The 20,438-nt window shown below is 36.6% G+C and overlaps 7 protein-coding genes across 7 annotated transcripts; 3 read left to right on the top strand and 4 right to left on the bottom strand. All coding sequences in view use genetic code 12, as the record gives it.

The window, feature by feature from the left end:
- Positions 1–221: 221 nt before the first annotated feature.
- On the top strand, positions 222–710 carry CORT_0G02860 (Cyp1 peptidyl-prolyl cis-trans isomerase; the record flags this gene model as incomplete). Its single annotated transcript, XM_003871041.1, has 1 exon — positions 222–710. The coding sequence occupies one exon, from the start codon at positions 222–224 to the stop codon at positions 708–710; it is 489 nt and encodes a 162-aa protein (XP_003871090.1).
- Positions 711–1,010: 300 nt separating this feature from the next.
- CORT_0G02850 (hypothetical protein) lies at positions 1,011–1,661 on the bottom strand (the record flags this gene model as incomplete). Its single annotated transcript, XM_003871040.1, has 1 exon — positions 1,011–1,661. The coding sequence occupies one exon, from the start codon at positions 1,659–1,661 to the stop codon at positions 1,011–1,013; it is 651 nt and encodes a 216-aa protein (XP_003871089.1).
- Positions 1,662–3,153: 1,492 nt separating this feature from the next.
- CORT_0G02840 (hypothetical protein) lies at positions 3,154–4,059 on the bottom strand (the record flags this gene model as incomplete). The annotated part of the gene is made up of 1 exon (XM_003871039.1): positions 3,154–4,059. One exon carries the CDS (start codon positions 4,057–4,059, stop codon positions 3,154–3,156), a length of 906 nt encoding a protein of 301 aa, XP_003871088.1.
- A 5,113-nt stretch (positions 4,060–9,172) lies between these two features.
- Positions 9,173–9,805, top strand: CORT_0G02830 (hypothetical protein; the record flags this gene model as incomplete). The annotated part of the gene is made up of 1 exon (XM_003871038.1): positions 9,173–9,805. One exon carries the CDS (start codon positions 9,173–9,175, stop codon positions 9,803–9,805), a length of 633 nt encoding a protein of 210 aa, XP_003871087.1.
- A 2,390-nt stretch (positions 9,806–12,195) lies between these two features.
- Positions 12,196–15,561, bottom strand: CORT_0G02820 (hypothetical protein; the record flags this gene model as incomplete). Its single annotated transcript, XM_003871037.1, has 1 exon — positions 12,196–15,561. One exon carries the CDS (start codon positions 15,559–15,561, stop codon positions 12,196–12,198), a length of 3,366 nt encoding a protein of 1,121 aa, XP_003871086.1.
- Positions 15,562–15,742: 181 nt separating this feature from the next.
- On the bottom strand, positions 15,743–16,453 carry CORT_0G02810 (Nbp2 h; the record flags this gene model as incomplete). The annotated part of the gene is made up of 1 exon (XM_003871036.1): positions 15,743–16,453. One exon carries the CDS (start codon positions 16,451–16,453, stop codon positions 15,743–15,745), a length of 711 nt encoding a protein of 236 aa, XP_003871085.1.
- A 1,209-nt stretch (positions 16,454–17,662) lies between these two features.
- CORT_0G02800 (hypothetical protein) lies at positions 17,663–18,412 on the top strand (the record flags this gene model as incomplete). The annotated part of the gene is made up of 1 exon (XM_003871035.1): positions 17,663–18,412. The coding sequence occupies one exon, from the start codon at positions 17,663–17,665 to the stop codon at positions 18,410–18,412; it is 750 nt and encodes a 249-aa protein (XP_003871084.1).
- Between the last annotated feature and the right edge of the window lie 2,026 nt (positions 18,413–20,438).

Below are 20,438 nucleotides of genomic sequence, written 5' to 3'. Positions count from 1 at the left end.
GGTTTTTCCTTCAATTGCACCTCCCCTTGTGGTGTTTTAGTTTGTGTCTGAAAAATTATAGCTCTTCGACACAATTTTTTTTGTCGGTCGCTTTTTAGCAAAATCTCTTTCCAACGCTGAAACCCAATTCATTTTAAATACGCCATCAATTCCACTTTTTTCTTTCTTCCTTTCTTTCTTCTCTGACGTTCAATTCCAAATCCAATTGATCAATTACAACCATGTCTAACGTATTTTTCGATGTCTCAGCTGATGGCCAACCATTGGGCAGAATCTCCTTCAAGTTGTACGACGATGTTGTTCCAAAAACAGCTGAAAACTTCAGAGCTTTAGCCACTGGTGAAAAAGGTTTTGGTTACAAAGGATCAATTTTCCACCGTGTTATCCCATCTTTCATGTTGCAAGGTGGTGATTTCACCAATTTCAACGGTACTGGTGGTAAATCCATCTATGGTACCAAGTTTGCTGATGAAAATTTCACTAAGAAGCACGACAGACCAGGTTTGTTGTCAATGGCCAATGCTGGACCAAACACCAATGGATCTCAATTCTTTGTTACTACTGTTCCATGCCCATGGTTGGATGGTAAACACGTTGTCTTTGGTGAAGTTACCGACGGCTTCGATGTTGTTAAGAAGATTGAGTCATTCGGTTCTGGAAGTGGTGCTACTTCTAAGAAGATTACTATTGACAACTCTGGTCAATTGTAAGTTTTGATGTATAGCAAATTGAATAAAAAATGACTTGACTTTGGTAGTTGTTATATGTAAGTGGCTCTCGGACCTTCTCAGCGTTGACACGGAGAACAGTATCACATGATTACATAAGCTGTTCCAAATAAACCAAAGAAAGCTATAATACACGACTTACAATCCCCCAAAGGGTACTTTTGGCCCTCCACACACTAAATTGTCCACGCCTTCGCAATTTTTGATTCTTCGCACAAAATTTGGTTGCAAATACTTATTTTTTTTCATCAAACGCATTACACAACGTCGAACGCATCTAAATTAAACCTTTTGACAAACGTCACATTCTTCTTCATCTTCATCTTCATCTCCACTTTCAAATTCATATCGTAACATAATGAAAATGCAATATATTTTTATCCCAAATTCCACCAACTTGAAAATCGTATTCACTTGAAGATAATTTATGATGATCAAGTTGTAACTAATTATTATTTTTAAGAAATCATTATTGAGATTTGATAGGTATTTCACCCAAGATGCATCTTTTGAAGCCACTCGACTTGGAATTTCCTCTTCTCGTATTTGCTCTTGTTGCTGTAGCTTCGCCGTAACAATGTCCGCAACAAATAATCCATATATGATTATGATTTCAATAACAAGGAAATACTTCAAATCAATAGTGAAGTAAGGGGGTGCGTTCTCATCGGATAAGGTAATGAAAACAGATGCAGCATTGGTGGAAATGAATAAACACATTTCAAACAATTTGCAAAATGGGCTCGATACTTGAGTGTTGGTATTTTTTGGTGTATTTGATTTGCGAAATCTAAAAAGGAAGAAAAGAGTCACGCATTGGGAAAAGTAAAAAGCAATTGATGATGGTATTGATAAGTTGAAGGGAAAATCGGGTGGGAATGTATTTACACTTATCTCTTGAAGTCTTTTTAAAAATTCTGTACTCGTCTCCATTTTTGTAAAATTGATGTGAAAAAACTCCGTCGTAGTCTTGAAATGAGGGTTATAGTCACAATTGTAAATGTTAATCTGAAAAATAATTGGAACGTGGATTTTATTTTGGCTTTCTAGTGTCTTAAGTGAGTTCTTTCCTGAGTCTCTATGATGAAACAGGTGAAATATATCTGAGAATCAGTTGATGTGAAATCGCATTTTGAGTGATAATTTATCCAAAAGAGAAAACTTTATGTATATATACGTACATTTAATCTAATCCATGTTGGATAAGGGTACAATAGTTAGTCTTGTTTCTAATTGCCACATTGTTCTTTTAATAGATTCGGGTCTTGCATAACTCAGTATCTATATAAAGCGTCCCCCAATTATACAGCACAGAAACATATATCTGTGCTTACTTTAGTAAAATGTTTTATTCTAATTTTGCACGAGTTTTCTTTTTAGTCAAATTTAGATTTGTAGCAACGAATATGGATGAAAAAAAAAGTGGAGGCTAAGAGGCAGATAATTACACAGCCTGGTCTAAATATACAATTTGCGGCATTTTATTGCTGCCAGATGTTTTTAAACTCGGTCTTTTCTCTATTTTTACTTTATGCCTCATCAATATGTGAAAACTACCTTGGACTTTAGAGAGTTTAATATCATCAATAGTTTGCGGCTAGGCGAAAAGGATTTAGCTCAATCATTTATACGTTTGTTTCAAATGAAATACTCCTGGACAAGACTTCCATAACCATCCATATAATAAGATAAGAGAGCCACGTAGATTCCTGGAATAAATTTTTGACGTTGTCCTGGCTTTGTCGGCATATCACACAAAAAGGAAATTGTTGCTAAATTAAGAATAAGTCTAATTTAGAAGTCATACAATACGAGTCTCGGAGGGTGTACAATGTTGAAAACTGTGAATATTACGGACATTGCATGTCGAGTATACCATTGCTTACAAAAGCTGTTATGTTTTGAAGAACAATATACGTTGTTTCCCTATTACGCAGATAATGTGCATAAATTCCAGGAAAACAATTTAAACTTGTAGACTTGAACTCCATTTTTGTAAGCTTATAACAGGCAAATATTGGTTTGGTACTAATGTTGGTCGTGTAAATGGATATATTAATTTAGAACCAAATATGAAAGAGTTGTGGCCAGTGAGACTAACTCTCCACCACAAAAGAGAGGAAATTTTCTATCACCGAAACTTTTTTGAAGGTTCCTGATTGATAAACCCCTGAACTATGAGTCGAGAATTCACAACGACTCAAAATGATTCTAAACCAACTGTGAAAGTCTTCTGTTTTGTTCACCACTTCTAGTTCGTTGGGTGGCATTCTTTCACTATCGTTAGCAAGTCGTAGCCCAAAAAAATACTTTTGAATAATAAAGTCTTTCACTAGACGAGATTAGAATCGACATGCTCCCCAATGTGAGATGAAAATGCCTACCAAGTACTTCTTACAAGTCTTTTACTACCAACGTATAATTATTATATTAATAAGCACATGAATACTAAATCCACACCCATAACAATATAGCATACGGACATCATTAACCTATTCTTGAATTCCAGAAACGTCGAATGGTTACTCCTTTTGTTTACAGCCCCTTTCTCTAAATCGTGTTTTTCATCATTTTGTTTTTCCACTTCTTCATCATCTTCTTCTTCGTAGACAGTAATCAATTCATATATCACGTATTGGTAGATGAGGTATAATTTCTGTGAGTAAGCTGCAAATAAATATAGCCAGCTAATAAGTTGTGATAAAGTACCAGCAGAAGTAGATGTGCTAGTAGTAAATGTTGTGTTTATAAAAAGAAATGAGTTGGTGATGAAAAACGGAAGGATGTTGTTGTTACACTCTTTTAATGGCTTACAGATGGTCCTATTTGATGAAATTGAAATGAAAAATATGATGAACGGTAAAACTAATTGTAGTGATGTAAGAATCTGTAATAATTTGGGAAATTGAGTGAAATACATTGACATGAAATAGGTTGCTGCCACAAGTTGCGTTATAAACATGCATAATTCTTGATAAACAGAATTTGTTCTGGATTGATGTGGCGAGCTGTTTCTCGTGACAAAACGATAAATGAATACAAGATTGATTATATTGGAAAGTAAATCATAAAAATAATCATCAAAGGATGGATTTGTCGTTGTGTCTTGGATATACGAGATTGGTTCGCCATCTATTGTACCATTTATTACCTCTTCGACTATCAGTTGTGAAGTTGTCTGTGCTAGTGTTGTTTTAAATGCTGATGAAGAGTTCATAAGTTGTCCCAAGATGAATGAGATGATGATTATTGATGATACAATGGGGTTGTGGACCCCATTGCACATGTATTTTTCTATTATATTGATGAACTTCCTGTGAGTACTCGTCATGAGTATAAAATAGGTCGATGTGGCTTGAATAATCTACAGTATTTCAAAGAAAAAGAGGAACATGAGATTAGTTATATATATATATATATTCTTGTGAAGGGGTTACGAGGGGCACACGCACACGATTGTGTTTATGTGTTTAGCTTTGTAGTTTGTGTAATATTAAGTTGTTGGTTTGTTTTGTGGGCAATTGAGCCGCAATAGTTACACAAAATGTGAAAATTCCAACAATATGCACATGACTACACTGGACATTATTACTCTACCCACGTTGATGAACAAAAACGTCACCGTAAACGTACATAAAGGATCAAGGGATGTTCGTGAAGACTGCTCCATTTCTATGTGTACACAAAAGACAAACTCATCCTTGATGATTGGAAAGCCTGTAACGAGGAAAGCATAACAAAAAAGTTTTAGGTTTCGCTGGATCGACAACGTGGGCTGCACTTTTGTAAGGTTATATCATCGTTATGAGAGATTTACCTAAACAGAATAAGGTTAAGCCTTAATAACAATAGCCATCAAAGAAACATAAACAAATAACTGTATGATGCATAATCTAAAACCACTTTTATCCTGTATTGTGTTTCTTTGTTTCTTTGTTTGTTGAGACAACGTGGGCTGCCCAAGTGAGAAAAAATTGGGATACACGTGCTCACTACAAAGACGAGAAAAAATAATAATAATTACAAAACTGCATCAACTGTTGAAAATGAGATTCAACTGCCTAATACAGAAAAGATGAGTGCTTCATGGTTTAAGCAGTTATACATTTCAGCTGATAATCGTAAACATCACAAGACTTTCAAATATGCAATGAAGTTTTATAGAAAGCAGAAATTTACTACAGCAGACCTATGACACTTACATATGGATACTTGTAGTAAAAGCTTATTTCCCTGATACAACTTCGTGGGAAGGTGTAAGAGAGAAATACGTTGAATTGGGAGTAAGGGAGGGGGAGATATCAAATGTTGGCTTACTACTACAGGTTCCTCATCTATCGATAAAAATGAGCTGATATTTTTCCAACAGCTAGTAATTGAATAGCTTCCTATAAAAGGATTGGCAAAACCTTAAATTGAATTAGAGTAAATAAAGCTTTTCCTTAATGCATTAGACCCCTAAACTAATCGGCATCGGACCGTATGAAGGCAAGAAGAAACAAGGCAAGTTTTCCCTATCTGAACCCCACTTCGTTGTCTCATCCATCTCATTGCTCACTCGTGCGAAAATTTATGAAACACCACAAAACACAGTTGTACTTGATCATCAAAATATGTAAGCACATATACATTTACGAGCTAAAGTTTTAGTAGCGAAATTTCAACAAAACACAAAATTACACATACGCAAATCTTGATACACTTTGAGGCGGATCAACACCAGCTCCCTCACATATATTTTGTAGTAATGTATCATTGACGATGAGCAAATACTTTGTGGTCTGCTTTAGTCTGAAACTAAATCATGCATTGAATGTATATATCAAAACGAGGCGTTTCTTTTTTTATAGGATATGTTTGTATGTAACTAGTTTTTGTACAAAGATCGTCGGGTAAGACTCCTGTTTACCATCAATACAGTACTAAGTTCTGCTTGTATTGTTACAATACAAGTGTTTTTTGTGATTATATATTGAAATATCCTTTTGTAGGAAGTGCAAAACTACCCCTTTGCACGTATTGACCTGCACTATACTTTTCTAAGTGGTATTCCACAGTAAGTGTTTTACAACATTGAATATAATACACTTACAGTACACCGTGCGAGGGCATAATAAAAATATCTACTTTGGCAGCTAATGGGCAACTGACAGTATAAATATCCCATGAAATTGTCCCTTTTTTTTTTTTTACCTCATCAGCCGAACTTCAAATTCACTACTCACAACCATACAATAAAATGGTCCTTCTCTCAACATCCTCAAACGCTTCCCAACAGACCAAACTCTACCAGAGCAGCAATATTAAGACAAAGTAGAGCAAGACTAGTTTGATTTCCACGCATTTCGTACCCGGAAAAAGGTGAATTTAGGAAAATACTATGTGATACTTGGGTATTCATCGCCATCCTTTGCTTACACAATGCTGTAGTTGTTTCCTTACAGATTGCCTGTCGTTTTACCTAAGAGTTGATAGATGTACCCAGCAGGGAGAAGACTGAGATGCTGAGGGGAGGAATAAATTGATGTTAAGAGGACACGCAACGACTGTTTCAATAATTGTCTCATTACGTCTTTTGAAATAATGTACTTCCATGATAAACTTAAAATACAAGAGAATCAAACACTTACATTGTCATCTTACTTGAAACAAGGGCACGTTGATGGTTTCATCAATGACAGTGAACTCAGAATATTAAGACAGAACCTAGCTTACGACGTATTTGAAGTTTACAAAAAGTCATCACAAATTCGGTTTCTTTTGGGTATTAAGTTGTTGTCAGTCGCAACTGGAGTTATCAGTAACGGTATAATGGTCGCAAACTTGAAGAATATGTAATATGGGGAGAAAACCGTACGCTAAGGAAGCGAAGCCAATGGGAGACGATGAAAGGCAGAGACAGGTTAAGCAAAAGACATAAGCTTGGAGTTAGGAAACTTTTATGCTTTGGTGGCTATGTGCTGTACACTGTGAAGATTTGAGTGTATTGATGTACTATTTGATAGCTTGGGAGAACGTTTATCTTGTGTTGGAGGAAGGTTGTGACACAGGTGTAATCCATGAGAGCCCCTGTTTTACTTTCTTGAAATTATCAAGTAGTCCCATTCGGAAATCGTAATAGCCCCCAAAAATGAGAAGCTTGTGTGGTGCATGAATTGGGACTCAACTATTACCCACCATTATCCAACTGTCGTTGTTATAGGAATAGTTCCGCACTGCAATGAATTGATTACGCTTTAGATTTTAGGATTTCAAGCTAAACGTTTTAACGCAAAGTGCTCAAAGATTAACGTTTGACGTTTCAAGACACTCAAAACTATCTAACCCGAAAACTTAAGTTTAAATGAAACCAAATTGAAAAAAAATCGTTACCCAACAATGATTGAAAAATGCCTCAAATCTTGCATATTGCTCTTTATTTGTGTAAACTTTCTTCTATTTTAAGAAACCACTCGTGTGAGCACATCATGCACAAGACTCTCCTCATATTACCTATACATATACGGAATCGAGCAGAGTAGTATCTGTAATAATTATATTTACAAATGAAATCACTAAACATACACAATTCTACTGCCGGAGATCTAAGCCCCTCAAGAATACTTCTTCCCCATTGTAATTTTTTTCTTGGCAACAGTTGCAAGGCCTATCAAGCTTCGCTTTTGCAGCTTTCTTCAGTTCATAGTTGCATGTTGGCTTAGCTACTGATACAGTTGATGATGAGAGATAGAATAGTGAGTTTTAGTTTGGTCGAACTGTGTGATCTTCTTTCCTCTGCGCTACTTTGACCTCTTTGCCACTTGTTTGTGATTCTGCATCTGATTTTGACAAAGGCACACTTCGAACATCACCCCCTTCCCCCTTTCCCCTATACTTTTGGATGACTTTTCATCGCTTTCCTGTTTGAGGCATTTTTCTAAATGTAGAATAGACTTTGTGATAGCTTTTCTTTTGTTACAATTCTAAAGAAGTAAAAAGTATACAAACCAGTGCAATTGTACAATGCATTCCACTGCAATATACTTGCATAAATCATAAAAGAATAGTACGGCATCAAATTCCCTCAGTATGAATAACAAGTGACAGAATCATCTTTGGGTGTGTAATCCAATGTATCTGCAAATAGTTTTCTCACAAACCAACGCAGGAAACAGAGGTCGGAAAAGCTCTAGCCAGTCAAGTGACTTAACCCTAGGGATACCCTAGTTGCTATATATAGACTAAATATCAGAGTCCCACTATCATCGTGTGAGAAGTCATCTCTGAATGAAATATTCTATTTATAGAGCGACAAAAATTTTTAACCCTTTATGCGCACAGAAGAGGAGGGGGCTTAGCTTATTACACGATGGTAATGGAGTGAAAAGCTGTCCACGCCTTTCTTTTGGCTTGCATCCTATTTATAGATGAAGATAGGAGCTGAAAAAATATGGGTTGTATGAGAATAAATCACATCCAAAGAGTAAACACAGGTTGAGTGTATAAATACGGCTTTATCGTATTTAAACCTCTCTCGTAATCTTAAAATGCAAACTAAATTTAGTAACAATACTTTTTGACATTTTGTGTAATTAATGAATAACTTACAATTTTAAGAAGAATTTATTCAGTTTAATCCCACTCAACTAACAATAATTCACTCGAATAAGTCTAGTAGACACAGGTATGGTGCCAGCTCCCCCCTCTCAACCATGTGGTTGCATGTTTATCCTCTAGTTTGGAGTCAAAAGCACCAGATATTAAGCAATGAGGTTTATCAAAACCCTACTTGAGACAGCTACACTAGAGTTGTGTCGAATATCACGGCACACCCCATCTAAAACAATTGATAGTGTAATACCTTCTTAAATGCAGTGGTTTGTGCTACTTTGTCAAGGCTGTGGTTTCCATTCTTCCTTTCTATTGGGTCTTTCTCTACCTCAATCTATATTTAGATTAGGGCGCCAGTGAGAAAAGCCACAAAATTTTGGAACAAAATGGAATTATATTACTGTCTCTACCTTAAAAATATATTCAAAAAGCTATCGTGTAGCACAAATGACTAACTCAATAGGAGACTTTTCTCTTTTAGGAGTAGTTTAGCCTTCAAGCCTTTGGTTTGGGACTATGGTTGGCACGTGTATGCAAAATGTGTACTACACAGTTTACACAAAACCCAAAAGATTAGTACTCAATTTCTCATTAACACACGTTTTCTCAAAAAATACAATAAACTAACCATTGTACTTTAGTCATGTGCATAAATTGTATAAATATTGATGAGTTTTCCTGTTGGTAATATAATATAGTGTTAAACGGCATTATCATTTGAAAGCACTTACTCCGACCATTCTTTACAAATCACCATTCCACACAGAACTAGATTTCTAATACCGACACCTCACAAATCCCAAAGCTTCACTGAAATATTACACTGTATCTTATCAGACCAAAAGCAGTACAAAATGGGCACAAATCACTTGGCAGGTGTTCTAGAGCTAATCAAAGGTATCGATCTACCCCTCAATACCTCAACGTCAACGATAAAATTATACCTTTGTCAATGTGTTACGCTACTTTTTCTTTTCAGATTCTCAACACCAAAGAACTCATCTAGAATCAATCAACTAACGAATCTCGCTATATTATTTGAAATAATCTTATGTATCATCACTAATGCTGCATCATACTTTATTGTTTCCACTGAGAGTTCACAATACTTTACGATTGACTTGAAATTTGCCATTGCCATTCAAGTGATTATAATATATGGATTGTTTGTTACTGATCTACTAGTTGCATTTATATCAAGTACTAACAGATCAGACAAACAACAACAAGAAAAAGAAGAGGAAGTTTATGTGAGTTTACACCAAAATCCAGAGTGGTTGGGATATCTATGTCATTTAAACAATGATTTCCTTAAGATTATACTCAGTTATAATTTTATTATGATCAATGATCTTGAGGTAAATACGACTTTGAAAATGGTTGAATTTGGAATCAAGTTGTATTGTTTATGTATTATGTTGAGATATGAATTTAAAAAAGAGGATGAGCAGCATGAGATGGTCAGTGACGTTGGAGAAAAGGTTTGAATAACGAATTTATGAGTTAATAGAAGAAATTCCTATACACTATAAAGCTCCTTTTATGGGACTGGAGATTTATTCGTAGAACTGAGCCCTCGTGTAGGATTTTCAGAACCAATACGTGTTTTGCATTTGTAGAAATTATTTTACTTTTTGAGTATCACTTTATTTTTTTCGAAATCGAGCACACAATCAATCATAATCAACAACCACAACTCTAAATGGACACTTTTATTGTCAGTATAGTGTCTACTGGGCGGTATATATTCATTTGTAATTATAATACAATGGTGTCACATGAATTGAGGTTCTAGAATAGTGAGTCGTTCGTTGATTTTTGTATTTGGTTGCCAAAAAATTACAAATGAAATACCACAACACCAACATACTTAGATTTACAAAATAATTGACATATAAAAGCTGCATTAAACATAGACGTAAATTAGCTTCAAATACATAACACACCAGTGTTGGTGGTTTGGGTACAGCTGGTGATTCATGGGTGCTATTATTATTGGTTTTCAATTCAGCACAACATTTACAATAAAATGGGCGGGGAAAAGGGGAAAGACAGATTGAAGCTAGCCCGAATGCTTAATTAAGCTTTAAAATGTCACCAGAAACCCATATTGCATTATCATGCATAATTCAGAGAGTTAGTGCCTTTAGCTGGTCCAATTGGGTATTATGTTTGATAGGTCTACATGATCTAGTCAAGAGATTAGTCATTTTGAGGTATAGTCATTATTATGGACGACTAGAGGAACTAAAAATCTGTATATCAGGCACTAGACAACCTAACCGATGGAAAGTTGTGCCAGTTAATGTATGGTGATTTACTAAATATCAGTTTTGGAGCAGAATAGGGTCTTGACACATTCTGTGAGATTTTGTTCAAGTATTCTGACATCGCTTCTTATATCGGGGCTCGATACTATGTGGAAAAGATAAAATTCAATCCTTACCATCCAGTGAACCAAAAATTTGGAGAATATCTTCCAGGAACTTTTGTGTTCATGGTTTGGTCATCTCAAATGTCAAGTTGGGAGAAGTGCGGAGCTAAATCCTTAAAAACTTTATTACATCAACTTAACACAATCTGATTAAGGTATATAATATATGTATTTTGACTAGAAGTTGTACATCATTGAGAAGTTGATGACGAGCGAAGGAGCAAGAGGTTAGTTTCTTCATTTTTCTTGAAAATTGGACGACCATGGTGAGAAACAAGATTAAGTCCTCATTTTTTGGGTAAGCTTTTCTTCTGTGTAGATTTTATTACTAAATTGATAAGAACTAATGCATGCTTCAACACCTAAAAGTTGAGCCATTAGTAAACATTTTAATGAACACTCTTGATAAATAGTCATAGTTTTAGTCAAAACCATTTTTCATTACAAATTTACACTAGACACCACCCACCCACCACTGTATCCATCACATCGTTTGTGAAACCAGAAGACAAATTCTCAAATATGAACCAAGAGAAACAATCTGAAGTACCTGAAAATGAAAGAGGGCATATTCTTTGTTGACCAAAGAAGAAAGACTCAACTATGAAGCTTTCAGACAAGAGAATATCAAAACAGTTAAACAATTTATGGTTCAGATAGTTCTAATGATAGTCAGGACATCGATAGCTAGGTCAAATCTGTTAAACACTTAATACTGGCAATATCAAATTGAAACGACCTGCTATATTGTACCTCATACAGCACGAGCTATTAATCAACAAGAGTTTACCAACTCTTAGATTTTGCTACCAGTGGACAAAGATGAAAATTATTAAATGAAACTGAAAAAACTTGATCAGCGATCGCCTTTCGCTACTGTTCAGCTGTTTATCTCGAGCATAATTCCTTGGAATGTCAATATTATAATTGAAGAAAACCTTACTGGATTGAAATTATCCCATCAATTGACTAAAAGGAAGTGTTGCAAAAAATTGATAGAATATGAAAATAATGAAGGACCAATCAAGACTTTTGTTGAAGGGTATGGTCTAACGTTGGGACTTGTGTATGAGCGGGTGAGTAATAAACCAAGGGCAAGAATGGAGCTATTGGATGCACTCTATGACGAATACAAAGAGTTCTTTAAAGTTACACACAATGGGAATGGGATATTTAATAAGAAGTCAATTGAAAACATTTTGCGTAGTATTGAATGCGAAATGTCTGCATATCCCGGGGTTTGGTCTGTGAAACGTGTCGTTAACAATGAGGGATAAGCGCTATGGAGTTTATGTGGTAGCTTTAGAGGCTCTCGGCTAATTGTCATCTGTGAAAGAAGTTGCAATAATTCATCTCCCCGATTATCCACATTTGAAAATGAAAGAATACAAAACTCTATAGCTCCATGACTGGTCTATCATGATATATATACTATCTATAAACCTATTCGTAATTTCTAATAAAAAATTCATCGAAATGGCTTTTTGTAACTACATCTTCAACATTGTAGTCTTCCTCTGACAATTCGTCGTCATTGTCGTCATTGTCGTCATTGTCATCATTGTAGTCTTCCTCTGAAAGTCCGTCATCACTGTCATCATGGTCATCATTGTTGTCTTCAAACTCACTACTGCTTGTAGACAGTTCTTCCTTATCACCTTCAAAATTGTCAGCCATTGCCCTTTCTACCAGCTGTTCCTCACCGCTATTATTGTATTGAGGGAACTGTCGTGAATATGCCTTTAATGCATCAGTCGAATAATAAACATCTTCACTTTCATCCCCAGTCAATTCTCCATTAGTTACCTCTCCCATATCCAATTCCCCCTTACATTGCCTCTCTTCTAGATCAAATTCCCTATTCCATCGATTCAATCTTTTGATATCACCAGGAGACGCATCAGTCTTGCCTTCAAGTAACATCAACAACAATGCATGCTCGTACATTCTCAGCTCTAACAAATCATGTTCATCAATGGTCTTAGTTTCCAATTCAATCAACTTGGATTCCAATTCATCATTAAGCGTGTCATCATTAGAGTGCGACTTGTTATTGTGTAATTGGTGTAAATCGTGGATGGTTGGAATTGTTGCTTTTCTAGGTACAGGTACTAAATTACCAAATGCAGGTACAGAAATGATGTTTTGAAGATTACTGAACCATCGATGTTGTCCGTATTGTTCTGAGTAAACTTTCTTGACCAATGGATTACCGCAGTTGAACATTGCATTTGGATGTGAATATCCCAATTGAGTTAAGCTCGATTTGATGTTGCGAGGAAAGATGTTAATAGTGGTGGCATCGACTGAATCATTTTCCAATCTCTTCGTCTTGATGTTGACTACATTGATTAGTATATTCTTGGTGAGTTGCTTTACTAAATTTGCCATAACTTGAAGCGATTCATCATCACATATCCTACCAAACAATTTTGACAAATGAGCTTTATTAAGCAATGTATCATCAGCCTTGTCATCAATATCTTCCACTTCATAGGCCCCATTTTCACCCTTTGCATCAATCAATAAGCTTTGCTCATCTTCAAGTTTGGTGAAATACTTCAGCATCTCATAAGCAGCAGGAATTTCTTCATATCGCACCAATCGGTAATCCCAATCTTTCAAACCTGTCACTTGTCCACTATGCCTAGCTACTTTTTTCAATTTATTCAACTCCTGTTTTAATAAATTGTAATAAGTGATGATTTCCAATTCAGATTTACCCATGTGTAAACTAATCATATCTAATTGGTGTATTGAATATCGAGCAAGTAAAGTGAAAAACAATTCTTTTTCCTCCCCTGACCAATACAGACCAGGATATTTCGGTTCATTAGGGTAAGTTCCATTATAATTAATTTTCAGTGAAGATAATGGTAATTCGGGGATACAGTTTGCGGGATCTAAGGTTTCACAAACAAATCGATTGTAAAATTTGATATAATTGTCATTTGGTCGACGGAATGGTCGCTCTTCTGTAAGTGCGCGATGGTCATCGTTATCTTCGGAGTACAATGAGCTCGGTGGTGGAGATAAAGAAGAAGATCCAAAGCTATGTTGGTTTCTAGATGTTGGGGTATCATTAGATTTGGAAGTTTCCTCAGCAGATGCAATTTGCTGACGCTCTTCATCAGCACTGCCTCGCTCAAGTTGTGCACGATAGCGATATCCCAAAGCTGTTTCACACTCGGCCTTTAATCGCTTCAACTTTTGATTCAATGCGGGTAAATCATATCTTGCCCTTGGATTCGCCAACTTTTGCTCGATATTCTGAATTTCCTTTTCCATTTTGCGAATCTCTCGATTGTAAAGTTCTTGATGTAGAAGACTGTATACTGGTAAAATCAGCAACTGTGTTGCATCCTTCACGCGCCCACTTTCAAATTCTTGAATGAGTCTCTCTTGCTCTTGTTGTTTCAACGTGTATAGCTCCTCCCATAGCTCTGGCATCTCAGGTCGATATTTTGATCTCACATTGGAAAATATCCTTTCAAGTACTGTTATTCTCTTTTGTCTACGTTCAACTTCTTTTATATAGTTTCTTTCTAGTTTCTTCTGTACCTTTTCAACATATTCTGCTTCCTTCTTGGCACGTTTTTGTTGACGCTTCTCTTCTGATTCAGCTTTCCTCTTGCGCTTCTTCTTGATTAGGAAGCTATTCTCTTGTGGTAACTCACTACCGCCTGTTTGTACATCTTGAACCTTTGGATCGGTAGACTCATTCCTCAGTCGATCATTGCTGTGAGACCTGAGTTTCCGCTGCAGCCTTTTCTTAAAGTCTTCCAATGAGGTCCGTTCTTCTCGCGGTTTATTCAACTCTGACTTCCAATTCTCCAATTCTTTAATTACAGCATCACGGTCAAGTCGGTTTTGAAATCGAGGATTCTCCAAGTATCGCTCTAGTGTTCCAATTCGTCTTTTCAATTTGTCCTCCAATTTCTCCTGTCGCTTTGCTTCGAGCTTTATTCTTTTCTGATCCTTCTCTTCGAGTCTTGCTTGTTTTATTTTATCTTGGGTCCTTTGTCTACGCTGCTGTTGCTCCAATTCTTGACGTTTCAATCGTTGTTTCCGTTTACGATCTCTCTCTCGTCCAAGAGCTTCTTCTTTTAACTGGTGTCCTGTACCGCTTCTTTTTCTCTGGTCGCCACAACGTTTCATTCCATCCCCATACTCATGTCCATTCTTCGAGTCAGATAAATGGTCTCCATCAGAGTCGTCTTTTGCGGTTGCAGAACTATCTTGCTCCTTCGCTCGTCTCCACGATGCGTTCCCAGAATTGAAAATCATCTCAAAATAGCTACTTGTTGTATCTAATTTACCCTTCTCTGAGTGAGTAGAAGTATTAGCGGCTGGAAAACTTGGGGTTTGTGGTTTCTTTATTCGTCTCCATGATGCTTTCCCCGAGCCAAAAATTTTGTCAAAATAGCTACCTGATGTATCATTTTTATTCTCTCGTTGAACAGAAGTACGTGTATTTGTAGGAAGTTTTGACTTCTTGGGTTGACTCCATGGTACTTTCCCGGAGCTAAAGATCATGTCAAAATAGTTATTTGATGCATTGTCTTTATTCTCCACCGGAAAAGAAGCATGGCCATTGGCTTCCTGTAATGACTGTGTATCTTGTTCTATAATTGACCGTAGATGCTGATGGCCCTGTCGTTCTTCTCTAATCGTCTTTTCAGAACTACTCTTATGCTGTCGTTTATGCCATGATGGCGATTGATTCATATGCCTCGACGGCGAATCTCCAAATTTACTGTCTTCACTACTCTCACCAGAAGTCGAGTAGGGCAGGTGGGTAGATGTCATATGACCATTTGCTGAGTGGTTGAGACCTTTTTCAATTTAATCGATGATTTTGAAAAAAAGGTTCAAATTGTGATGCGCATTTGCAACACACGCGACTTTAAAAATAAAGATGTAGATACAATGATATTCCCTACACGCTATACACCCCCTCTTTGGAATTCCTTTCTCCTTTAGCTATGTGTCATATTTTCATTTCATGTACTGACTTATCCAACTCATCCACCAGAGTTTCATCTCCCCTTGTTTTGTCCTCAGTTATATCCACATTCAGCTTTAGAGACTCCTCATCTGTGTCCACCCATTCATCCTCTGATCCTCGTATCTCCCCTATAGGTTCATCATTTCGTAATATTTCGGGCAAGAATGGCTTGGCCACATCTTCTTCCCTTTCATCTGTTCTCTCGAGTAGTCCGATTAATTCAACATATTCTTCGGGGACAAGTCCATTCTCTCCAGTTTCAGGGTCTTCTGCAACTAGCCATCCTTGACCATGTCTGTAACTAATCCATATCACCTGACCTTCTAGTAAACCGATTTCATTGTCATTTTCAGGTTGAAAATCAAATATGGCACGAGCCTCACAATTTATCTCATCTTTCTCATATTCATCATCGTCGTCGCCATATTCATCTTCTTCTAGCTCTGCTTCATAATCGTATCCCTCAAAGTCTTCATAGTTTGAGTTTCCATGATGTCGCGATCGGCGCTCAGAGGTGACCGAAGATGATGTAGTGGATGTGTTATCGGAAGAAGTTGCATCATCAGATGCTTCATAGTCACTAGATGATCTCCCTTTTCTCAAATGTCTTATCGATGCTGTGAAATGTAATGGGTGTGATTCAGGGTACCCAAAATCTTTTATCTTGGTATTTGGTGGGAATCGAGGACTCATTAATCAATTGTTGAAGGTACCCCCTGGCTGTAATTAATGTATGCCGTCTGGTATGCGATGCTGAGGCAAATGCTCTTTTTAAAGCTTCGCCTCTTGTCCTATATCCCTTGAGTTGATGACGATTCTAAAAATAGCCAAAACACCGAAAAAACGAGAAAACCAATGTCACCCTTCTCACACAAAATAAAAATCTAGTTTAAATGAAAAAGTAGGATATTGTGGGGCTGTAGTGTTGAATTTAACCCTTGATTACAGTTTTTCGGTGGTGATTTTCCCCTTGACAAAGTTTAACTTTGAATGATGTATTTCTTTCAACAGTCCTTTGGATCGTAAACTGAAACACAAAAGATTTTTTTTTTTGGTCTTTTGAATGAATTTAGTTAGTGTATTACGTGGATACGCAATACGTGATTATCATCAGCAAAGCTTAGCTACTAGATTCAAAATCGCGAGACTGTTGAAGAGTTAGACTCTAACAATGCGTCCAGATGGATATATTGTGATGTATATCGACCCCGTCGAATGAGCTTTTTAAACCTTAGACTGTGTCGTGTGTTGTGTGTTGCATGTGTACCTTATAATGAGAGTCGCACGACCGTTTCTTGAATTTTTTTACGCGTTTCCCCTCCCCACCAAAAGCAACAAAGGAAAACAAATCAAACGTACAATAGAAATTACTGTAATGTGAGTATTAAAGGAGCTTACGTCATTCAAATGAGAAAGTAAGGATGCTCTATTTGTCAATGAATAAACCTGAAATTGAACTAACGTTGTGAATCGATTGCAACGTTCGTGGTGATCACTGAGGAGCAATGCAATACGGAGTTGCCCAGGAAGTAGGGTATAGGTTAAGCCAGTCGAGGATTGAGGCTTAGTTTGAAAGCCCTATCAGAGCCAAGAAAGCAACGTAGTTGGACCGATTATAGACTAGAAAAATCAAGCATTTTTAGATAGCTCGGAGGGACTGAAAAAGTGACAGCGCATCGATTTGCGAAATGGTGACCCTCTAAGGAAGTAAACGACGGGTATCAACGTTCATAAGCAACAGTTCTATTTGATCAAAAAAATGCACTCTTATCATCTGTTCAATACGTACCTCTGTTGATATCGATTGGTAGCTCTCGACCCTTCAAATGTCAATGAAAAAATTGTGTTCCCACCTGAAAGCATCGCTTCTTCACGACCCCTTTTGACCAAAGTCCGACAACTATGGACCATCAAGAAGAACAAACACAGGAAATTGAAATATTACAATCGATATATCCCGATGAACTAGAATTTCTTAATGAAGCACAAACACATTTCCAAATACGAATCAATTTAGATACTGAAAGTGAACGCAAACATGCATTAAACTTGGTTGTCAAATATCCCAAAACGTATCCCGAAGTCGTACCGGAACTACATATAGAAGTTGCCGAAGCAGAAGAAAATGAAGATGGAGACTACGAAGGAGAATCTGACGACGATGACGAAGACGAAGAAGCCAAACAAACAAGACTTGCATTAAACATGGCTGAAACAATCGAGTATGAACGAGGAGATTTATCAAAACTATTATCAAAATTGAATGAAGAAGCAGAGATCGGAATTGGAATGCCATCGATATTCACATTAGTCACGGTCTTAAAAGATGAAGCTGAATCTTTATTCAATGAAAAACTAACCACAAAGACCAAAGAATTTGAACGTAAACGAAATGAATTAGAAAAAATTGAACAACAAAAATTCCAAGGGACTAAAGTGACCCCCGAATCATTTAATCAATGGAGGTTGAAATTTAGACAAGAAATGAAATTTGAAGAAAAAGATGAATTAAAAATGCAACAAATGCATGGTGGTAGATTAACTGGAAAACAGATATTCGAGCGTGGATTGGCTGGTACTGAGGAAGAAGATGGAAACGGTGGTGTTGAAGGTGATGACTTGGTCGAGGGTGTTAAGAACATAGCTGTTTAAAAAGAGACAGCAAAGGAAGTTTGAACTGCGGTGTGCGAGAATAGCTATACGCAACCAATGCGCTACTTGAGAAGCAGGAGCTATTTGTTATGGGAAAGGTGGTGGGCAGTGGTTGCCTTCGTCATCTAAAGCGACGCTTTAGTATTTATGAATGAGTAGCACTACTGCACGCGGCTCAACCCGTCGCTTTGTAACTGCAGCTACATATGAAGTTCTTCAAATAGGTAGCATAGCTAACGAAAACACTGTTTTACTCCACGTTCATGACAAAACCGGTGAGTGAAACTATTAACCTCTTTGTGTAAGTTCATGGTATATGACAATTGGAAAGCGCAGTTATGTTTGTAGGTTTGCATAGTTGGGCTCTGATAACAGGAAAAGGCAGACATATTTAAAAAGCAATTCCCTATCGTCGCAAAGCTTTGCTCTCGAGATCGCATCAAGAACCACTTATCGAAGAAAAGCTCTTCGCTCCATTGCTTCTGTGGGAGTATATTTACCACAAGCTACTAGTCAGTAAAGTGAAATACATATATGAGACACTTCTCGTTTACTGCCGATGTGAAATGCAACAAAGATTAATCGGTTAAAAAAGAAAATGGAAATTGATAATCATGCATAACTTATTCATAACCCTTCTTTTATTACTTTAAATAAAATCTGGGGTAAATTTAGTAAAAACAACCACAGTCGGCAATAATGGTTTAACTAGGCAAAAATGTAGCTCTCTGATTCTTTGTGATATTCTGATTTATGGTTAGTCACGTCAAATATTAAGTGTGTTCGGTGTTTAACTTCCGTTTCCGTAAACACAAATTTTTGTAATGAACCTATTTCATTGAATTTTCTGGACACACTAACAGTATAGCTTCAAAAGCCACTAACTAAAATCAATAGAGCTACTCTTCCCATCATTGTAAAGCGCACTTTAGGCATTATTGTCGCATCATGCACAAAGAGTATATGAATTTAAATTATTGCATTATATTCAAATCCTAATCGAGAAAAGGATTTTGGCGGGTGCACAAGAGCAGAAAAGGGTCATTTCTCAATGCGAGATTCTTGACGCACGCAATCCTCCGACTAAAAATAGGAGCACGGAATGTTCTACGAATAGCATAAAAAAGTGTTCTGGGGGGGGGAATCAGAATCCTCACGATGCCTGGATTTCTAGTAACTCAATTACTTTGCATTTGTGACTTGAATTTTGATGACCTTTGATGTTGGATGTTGGTATGGCACTTTCCAAATTGGGACATAATACAAGCTGCAAGGTAAAATTAAATTTTGTGATTTTGAGTATGAACCATCGGCTATAAAATTGTAAAGTAAAACTCAACCTTTGAATTTAATTTTGTAAATTTAAATTTAATTTTAAGTTCACCTACCACTTATGTTTTAGCCGTTGCCAAGAACCATGTTGCATGATTCAAAATTTTAACCCATTAAAGTTTGTACAATACATTAAGAGAAAATAAAAGGGGTTTGTGGGGCAGATTAAGAAAAGTTACACGTTTATTTTATGACCGAAACAAAACAGATAATGGCCTGATATATATCCAATACAGACAAAGGGAAGAAAAGAAAGTACCATTGTCAGGACATTACATTCACTTGTCTAAATTTGAATTGATTTCGAAAAAGTATCCCAATTGTACATAACTTTTTTGTGCATGTGTGTGTGTGTGTCTGTGTGTGACCTACTTCGGATTTCAAAATCGTATAATCCGCGATTTTTTAAAAGAAAAAAACGGAGTTAATGAAAAAAGAAAGAAAAAAATATGGAGTTAACCGGATTTATAATCGGATTTATGTAATCACGTGTAATTGTCAAAAGTGAGGATTAAAAGCAGAAGGGGGAGAGCAACACTAAAAATATATACATAATCGTGATACATAACCAAGCTACGCATTTCAGAGACGGTGAAAATAAACTGGGCTTTATTATGGAAGTTCAAAACAATGTAATTGCCACTTTACCATCTCCTTGTGTTCTCTCTTCCTTTATCACTGTTTGTCACAACAT

Source organism: Candida orthopsilosis, assembly GCF_000315875.1.
Source record: "Candida orthopsilosis Co 90-125, chromosome 7 draft sequence".
In the NCBI taxonomy this organism is placed as follows: domain Eukaryota; kingdom Fungi; phylum Ascomycota; class Pichiomycetes; order Serinales; family Debaryomycetaceae; genus Lodderomyces; species Lodderomyces orthopsilosis.
The sequence above is the reverse complement of the archived record's forward strand: the minus strand, read 5'-3'. Positions and strand labels throughout refer to the sequence as shown.